Genomic DNA, 8,479 nt, shown 5'->3' on the forward strand with positions numbered 1-8,479 from the left:
TCTGGGCTCAGAGGATCCTCTCGTCTCAGCTGGAGTAGCTGAGAGTACAGGCGAGTGCCACCACACCCGGCTAATTTTTACACTTTTTGTAGAGTCGGGGTCTTCCTATGTTGCCCAGGCTGGTCTCACACTCCTGGCCTCAAGGGATCCTTCTGCCTGGGCCAGAGTGCTGGGAAGCCCCTAGTGCACTCATTATGGGATTTCCTGCTGTGTGGATTTCTTGGCCACACCCTGAGACTCTTAATGGATTTTGCTCCTTTGCACAGTCATCAGCAGTGAGGACTCTGAAGAATCCAGTGATGGAGACGACCCCCTGGGAGCCCCCATCTCAGCACTGGAAAGTGAGCCTGATGGGGAAGGTTGGGGGAGCAAGGCTTGGGTTGTGGGAATCGGAACTATGAGTTACTATTTCCTGATGCACTTTATTCTGAGCCCGTTCTGTACAGTGGATCAGGTTTATCCTGGAATCTCATTCTCTGCACTTATTTAACTTGACCCTTTTGGGGAATGCAAGGAGACAAAAAATTGTTCTAAATTTATTTTTGAGGATTAGGCTTATTAATTGGTGGATTCTATTAATCAATATATGTACCCATGCATTGATTATATAGTAGAAACAGACGAGCAAAGTGATGAGTTTGTTTTTCAATCTGACTAGTTACTGTGCCTGTAAAGTGTTAGATTTATACCATGATTTCTGTAGAGAACAGAAATCTAAATGTTCCTTTATTTGAAGATCATGTTGTCATCTGATCACAAACTGTGAATAGTGTCAAAAGACAATTCATCCAGATGTTTAGTGTTAGCAGAAATAGACTTGAGATAAAATATTCTAAAACCTGAAGTATTGTTTTTGACAGGGTTCTTCTGCACGTCATAGCATATGTAGTGATTTTTCAAAAGACTTCTGCTAATAAGCATTTTTTTCTTTACAATAACCTCAAAGGGTGATCAGGATAGACAGTGTTGTCCTTGCTGCCTAGATAAGAAAACACAATCACACAAAATGTTTCAAGGTCATCTACAAAGACTCATGGAAATTAAAGGAAAGCTGAGACTAGCATCCTGTATTCTGAGATTTTTCCTTTGTAAAATGAGAGATAGAAACAATTATCAAAGTGTTGTGTTATCTCAATCCTATTTGCAACATGAGTTGTCATATGTTTTATAACTCTTTAGTGTACAAATTCGTGATTTGTTTTCCCTTTTTACTTTTTAGATCCTGAGAATATAAGAAATATGCCACTTTAGGGAAAGCACACTAGGAACAAACCTAGGAACAAACACAAATGTTGCCTCATCTTGATGTTACAAAAGAACAATGTGTTAAATACAGTCATTCTAATTGCTCACTGTATCTTTCAAAGTAAAATGTAAATTTGCTTCATTTTTTAGACGGTACACACTCTAACTTTTATCCTAGTCTAAGAAAACTGCTCTAAAAAATAGTCCTCAAATGTGTCTATTGCTCAAACACAAGAGAAGGTGATTTCTCAGCCTTTTAAACAGTTCAAGGAGGTACCCAGTAGGTGGGGGTACAGGAGGGTCAACACCTTCAGCACAAGGTCTTCAAGGTCTCCTTGCATGGAAAACAGAGGCAGAGATGAAGGGAATGTGGAATGACAGGGAGAAGGGGTAAGAAGTAAGAGAGAGCAGTGCAGGAAAGCAAAGATCAGCAAAGCAAAGATGCCCCTTGCCAGGGAATTCTCTCTGCCTGTGGGGATGGGAATGGAGCATCACTCACATACAAGGCAGGTAACTTAGAAGGGAAGACCAGGTTGAACTGGGTGCAGTCCAGGACTTGCATGGATTTGCAAGGTTTTTCCAAGTTTTCTTATTAGGGAATTTCCTTGGCCACACACTGAGACCCTTAAGGGATCCTACTCTTTTGTGCAGTGATCAAGGAATATGGATCTTCAGAATCAAGCGAGAGAGAGGAGGCCCAAGCAGCCACTTGCTCACGACCCCAAATTGCACCTGGTAAGAATATTGAAGTTGCAATTCCTGGACGATAGAATATCTAGAGTCCAAATCCAGAGCTCTGTTTTCCTGATGAATTTTATTCTGAACATTCTCCATATGCCTTGATTCTGTAACTTCTAGGATAACATTTTCTGCAATTAGCCTCGCTGGCCATATTGGGAAATGGAAGGTGTCAGGAAGGCATTATAAACTTTTCTTTTATTGGATGGGTCCAATCGAATCATATATTGAAGATGTAGCAAAAACATGTTGGTAAAATGACAGTCATTGTACTACGCACTATCACATATATTGATGCCGAAGAGTTGGAGTAATGTCCTTACCCTGCACCACCCTTTATGTCTGATGGAGCACTGTCAGCACAGCATGCCTCTGTCTTCCTGTCTGTCATCAGAGCATCTTTGTAGTCCAAACCCTGTGTACAATGTAAATAGAACGTTTATAATCCTTTTAGTTATAGCTTAGTTATAGCTTACTGGTTTTATTTTCTTTCCTTTCTGGATCCTGTGAATATTGGAAACACTCCTACTTGTTTGATACTTAAAAGGAAAAGACCACGTAGGCCTCAAAGTGTTCCATGTCCTAAGTGCAACACAGGTTTATTCCTCGCTCACGTAAATGGAATAAAAGAGTTTGTTTTTTGGGAGGCTGGTGGTGTCACAAGCTTAGAAAGTCTTCGAAGAATAATTTGTGCTGCTGTTTAATTATTAATGGGGAAAAAATGATTTCAGAGCAACTACAACCAAACCCACATTATAGTTAAATAGTTGGCTTACATTCTGATTTTTCGTAAGGGAAAGATAATGTGGTGTAAGAAGACAGAGAGCCAAGATAAGCAGAGATGCCCACTGGGGGTGAAATTTTCTCAGCCCGAGGCTCAAGTGACAGTGAGGGTAAAATACTAACCTTCAGGCCACACGAATTCAAAAGGCATGTCATGGAGGTCTGAGGGCAGGGACATTCTTGCTCCAGAATCAGAGTTTCCCAAGTTTTTCCTAGTTTCTTTTTTCTAGAATATTCTTCTGTCTTGGTACCCTTGTCACACACTGAGACCTCAGGGACATTTGCTCTTTTGTGTCTTAATAGGACATGACTATGACTTTTCTGAATCCAGTGAGGATGAGTCACCCCTGGAAGCCTGGAGCTCAGCACTGAGAAATGAGCGTGGTGAGAAGGGTAAGGACCACCTGGCTCTCCAGGACAGCGGGAGTCTGACTTCACAGCTCCTGCTTCCTGGTGCATTTTCCTCTGCACGTACACCGGGAGCCCATTCTCTGCATTTGCCTCATCTGGCCATTTTAAAAAATGGGAAGAAAGAAGCCATTATAAATTTAGGCTCAGCAAGATGGCTGCAGTTGAATGGCAGTGCCCTTTTTACTCCTGACCGCCAGACCAACTAACCCCTAAGTATTGGACTTATGTAGTGCTGTCTGCTTCCGCCCATCCCCTATTTTGTAGAGAAGAGAAAGTGGGTGTCTGCTGTTGCTTGATTTTGTCGCAAACCTGTTCAAAACTCAAAAGACCCGGGTCATACTCTCTAATTATTGACAGAAAGAAATCCTTCTGGTTATTACCATCAAATTCAGTTCATAACTATTGACAGATCACCCCAACATGACAGTGGCCAAATGTGATATTTTAAAGATCTTCTCAGGTAAAATCTCCTTTTATCTTTACAACAACTTTGAAGGTAAGCAAGATAATGGCTGTTTCCACCATTTCACAAATGGGGAAACTCCAGCACACAAACACTTAAGGATTTTTTTTTTTTTTGCACATGATACATGGAAAGTTAAAGGAAGAGGCAGGAGTAATAGTCTGAACTACCAAACATCCATAATCCTTTATTCAAAACCCTTGAAGCAACATATATTTCAGAATTTAAAAATGTTTTTATAATTTTTGAAAGACGATGTGATTTCTATTTTATATATTACAAAATACCTCAATAGAGTCTGGGGCAGAATCCTATTCTAACAAATACTATATTAATGTTTCAGCTGCAAATTGTGTAAATATTCACTCCAAATATGATAGGATTTTACAGGGACTCATGGCAGCTGAAGTCCAGATTTACTGCCAGATTGGTTAGCTGCAAACATATGAAAAAATATTGGTTTTCAAAACATGTTTGATTTTGCAATTAGAGCTAGATTGTTGGTCCCTACCCCATTTGGTAGTGATCCCTTTCCTTTAGATGGGGAGAGACAGAAATGATCATCACAGCATCTTTATGGTCCAGATCTTATCTACAGTGTAAGTAGTCATAAGATTTATAATCTTTTAGTTATGGATTACTGATTTTCTTTTCCTAGCCTTTCTCGGTCCTGTGAGTATTGGAAACATATCTATTAGTTTATTAAGTATGAAATGTCCGATTTTCTTAAGTACTAAGTTTGATGGTTGCTATCTCTGACATTTCACTTTGACATTTCTTGTTTTATTTTTATTGTGAAGGTACATCCTCATTTTTTAAAACACATGGTTTGGCTTGTGATTATCTTTCAATTTTTTTTAAGAGCAATTTTTGTGAAACCATAGATAAGTCAGAAATTCAAGTTATCTTCAAATATGAGTTCCATCATGGAACCACTGTGGTGCAGACAGCTCAAAATGCCAACGAAGTGTTTGGGAAGGATGTGGCTAATGAAGGCACAGTATGTCAATGCTTTGAAGTTCTGTTCTGGTGATTTTAATCTTGAAAATGAGCCACATGGGTGACCTGAGACCAAGGTGGATGAGGATGATCTGAAAGCTGTAGTGGAAGTGAATCCATCACAACCTAGGTGTGAATTAGCAGCAAGATTTGACATTACTATTCCAACAATATTGGACCATTTGAAACAAATCAGCAAGGTAAAGAAGCTGGATAGATGGGTTCTGCATGAAGTAAATGAATGTCAGAAGAGAAGTCGTTTCAAAGCTTGCCTTTCTTTCCTGTCACGAAATAAAGGCAAACCATTTCTACACCATATTGTTATGTGTGATGAAAAACGGATTATTTTTGACAATCACGAGCATTCAACACAATAGTCGGATAAAGATGAAGTGCTGAAATACAGTCCAAAACTAAATATTCATCCTAAAAAGCTAATGGTGTCTGTTTGGTGGTCCAGTGCTGGTATTATCGACTGCAGCTTCATGAAACCTGGTCAATCGATTGCAGTGGATGTCTACTGCAACCAACTGGCTGAAATGATGGGAAAGCTTGTAATTAAGCAGCCAAGATTGGTCAATAGAGACAGGCCAATCCTCTTGTATGACGATGCTCAATCGCATGCCACACAAACAATGCTGCTCAAACTACAGAAGCTGGACTTGGAAACTCTCTGTCATCTACCGTACTCACTAGACCTTGCACCAACTGACTACCACTTCTTCCAGGCTTTGGACCACTTCTTGCAAGGAGCAATATTCAATTCTCAACAAGCTGTGGAAAACACCTTTTGTGATTTCATTGCCACTCGCTCTCCAGGCTTCTTCGCTGCTGGCATAAACAAGCTACTGTTAAGATGGCAAAACTGTGTCAATAGTTTAGGCACACACTTTGATTAATTGCACTGCTTCTTGTTTGAGATACAACAAACTAAACTTTTGATTCAGAATTGGGCATTCCATATTTAATGACTTAGTACCTGGAGGAAATGCAAAAGGCAAAGACTAAATAGGCCTCCAAGTGTTTGATGGCACAAGTGCAATACAGGTTTACTCTTCACTGACATAAATAGGATAAAAGATTTCTGGGGACAGGGGCAGTGTCTTATTCCACATAGTCATTTAGGGCCCAGCAGACGGAGGGTCTGGCATCTTTGAAATGTTGCTTCCATGGTTCGGCTGGATGAGAAACTGATGTGAAGCAGAAGTGTGTGCAAACAAGTGGAAAGGGTAAGAAGTGTAAGCACTGGTGACAAAAGGGAGTCTCTGCCTTGGCACAGTTGTCCCCAGCCCCAGATTTGGGGATGGCTCCTGGGCCAACCTTGACCAACAGGTCAGATGAAGCCAAAGATGGCCTAGTGGTAGGTTTATTTCTACTCCTCCTACATGAACTTCCTTTTCCAATTTTCCTCTTAAAGAATTCCCTGTGGGATTGACTCCTAAGACACAGACACTGAGACAGACTGTTAAGGAATTGTATTTCTTTCCGCAGGGATCAGCAGTAGTGACTCTTCAGAGCTGAGTTATGGAGAAGACCCTCAGGAAACTAGCAGCTCAGCCCTAAGAAGTGGGTCAGGTAAAGATTAGGATGCCAAGCCTTGGCCTGCAGGATGGTAGGAACTGAATTAAAAGCTACTGTTTCCAGTTGCATTTTATTCTGAGCACTTTGACTCCCTTGTATCCAGTTAATCCTGGGAATTCCTTTTCAGCATTTTAGAAAATGGAAGGAGGCAGGAAATTATTATAAACTCATGCTTAACAGGATGGGTCTCAGTGGCTAAGTGTATGTAATTATGTATTGCTGCTGTAGAATAAATAAATAGCAAAATGATGGTATCGTGCCTACTAAGACCTTAGATTTTTATAGCAACATAGTGGTTGACATTAATGTCATTTGTAATTGTAAAAGCCTCAAAAGACAACTGTTCCTACTACGTAATTATAGACAGAAATAAAAACTTCAGATCAACCATTCTCAAACTTTAATATACTTTTTGACAGAAATACGTTGTGTTATTTCAATGCACTTTGGCAAATAAGATCTCATTTTGTCATCACAAAATCCTTAAGATGTAGACAGCCTAATTCTTGGTATCCCCATTTTGGGGTGAGAAAATAGGTGTATAAAGGTATGAGGATCAGAAAACAAAAAGAACAATAGTGACTGTCAACCCAAGTGTCTCATGGTGGATAACTGTTGTGTGTAACAGACAGGAGGCTGAGAGCCGTGTCATGGGAATCAAAGTCCAAAGAAGAGACACAAAGAATCCAGAGTATTCACAGGGGACTATGTCAGTGCCTGATGCAAGAAAGCTTGTTTATTTAACAACAACAATGATTTGTGTGTGTGAGTGTGTGTGTGTATTCACAGTATATAAAACATACATACACACATACATGTATATATATTGGTTGAGATATCAATGAAGATATCTCAACCATATTCATTGATATCAATGGAGAAGGAAACATAAAAATCACAAAGGGACAGAGACCAGGGATGGAGTCAGCCATGTGGTGTATAAAATACCTAGAAAGATACAGCCAAAAAGGATGAACATAGAAATAAAGGGAAACAGAGATTAAGAGCATCTTGATGAAAAGAGAAAAAGCAACACAGGAGACAAGAAAATTCAGGGAGAGAGAAGCTCACAGAATCAGAGAGATAGAAATAGAAATGTTTAGAGGCACAACAATGGGCAGAAAAATGAGAAGTGAGGGTGAGAATGAGGAGTGGCCAGACAGGAAAAGAGTGCAAATCTCTGTTGGATGTGAGGTGTAGTCATGGAGTGAGTGTATTTCTTTCTCTGCTCATCTGAGCTCTGAAAATGGTTCAGCAGAACCACATTGAGATGTGCTTCCTGGTTCTCTGGCCACTATCTACAGTTTATCACTTCCTTGTTTATCTTCAATGTCCTGTGAATCCAAAGCTCTTCAAATGAATACAGAAAGAGTCAGAAGAGATGCAGCCCATTAGCCTGTGGTGGAGAAGACAATTATGATTATTAATTATCAATTATCTTTGTTTTCCTGTGTGCACAGAGGAAAAGCTCTTTCTTCCTTTCCTTACCTCTCCCCAGAACATCTGCAGACACAAATACACACATAGGCACCACACACACAGACTTGTGCACAGGCTCTGACTGCTTTCAGCGGGTTTGAGGCAGGCAAAAGAGAAAGAAGAGCTGGGCTTCTGAATGAAAGGAGGAGACACTGAGTGGATAACATAAGGAGAAAGAATGGGAAAAAGTAGGCTTGGGTCACTAAATGAAAAGATTTCAGAGTAAGCTTTAAGTTTTTCTGTGTGGACATAGGATCTAAATATACCGGTAGTTAAGGAGATTTGTGGCGTAAGAGGGGTGATTTTCAAGATACCTCTCAGAAGTTATACCAGAGGCATGGAAATAAAGTTGAAGACTGATTGACAGTCTTGCAATGTAGAAAGCTCATAGGCAACTGGCAAAGGTAATAGAGCTGGCTGTGTGGTCAGTGTCAAAAGAGCAGGCATTTGATGATGATGAAAGTAGTCTGTGAGAAGAACCTGAATACAGGTGGAGAAAATATGGATACCACTCTGGGAAACATAGACTATCAAAAAAATTTTAAAAAATTTAACCAGGCATGGTTACCACACCTGTAGTCACAGCCACTTGGGAGACTGAGGCAGGAGGATTGCGTGAGCCCAGGAGTTCAAAGCTGTAGTCAGCCATGATCATGGCACTGCATCCCATCCTGGGTGACAGAGCTAGATCCCATCTCAAAACAAAACAAAACAAGACAAAAAGAACCACAACAAAGAAAAAATACAAATAAAGACAGAGATCGAAATTATAAAAGAAGC

At 40.2% G+C, this 8,479-nt stretch overlaps 1 protein-coding gene across 1 annotated transcript in view; it reads left to right on the forward strand.

Annotated features, from left to right (window-relative positions):
* The first annotated feature begins 292 nt into the window (after nucleotides 1–292).
* LOC105816707 (nuclear autoantigen Sp-100-like) overlaps nucleotides 293–8,479 on the forward strand; it is a 10,335-nt gene continuing 2,148 nt past the window's right edge. Inside the window, exons 1-4 of the mRNA XM_012652189.1 lie at nucleotides 293–341; nucleotides 1,897–1,980; nucleotides 3,070–3,159; nucleotides 6,131–6,214. Of these exons, the coding sequence (XP_012507643.1) occupies nucleotide 341; nucleotides 1,897–1,980; nucleotides 3,070–3,159; nucleotides 6,131–6,214 (259 nt within the window). The 5' untranslated portion in view covers nucleotides 293–340. The remainder of the gene's footprint in view (nucleotides 342–1,896; nucleotides 1,981–3,069; nucleotides 3,160–6,130; nucleotides 6,215–8,479) is intronic.

The sequence above is a fragment of the Propithecus coquereli genome, unplaced genomic scaffold (assembly GCF_000956105.1).
Source record: "Propithecus coquereli isolate 6110/MARCELLA unplaced genomic scaffold, Pcoq_1.0 Scaffold383, whole genome shotgun sequence".
Lineage (NCBI taxonomy): Eukaryota > Metazoa > Chordata > Mammalia > Primates > Indriidae > Propithecus > Propithecus coquereli.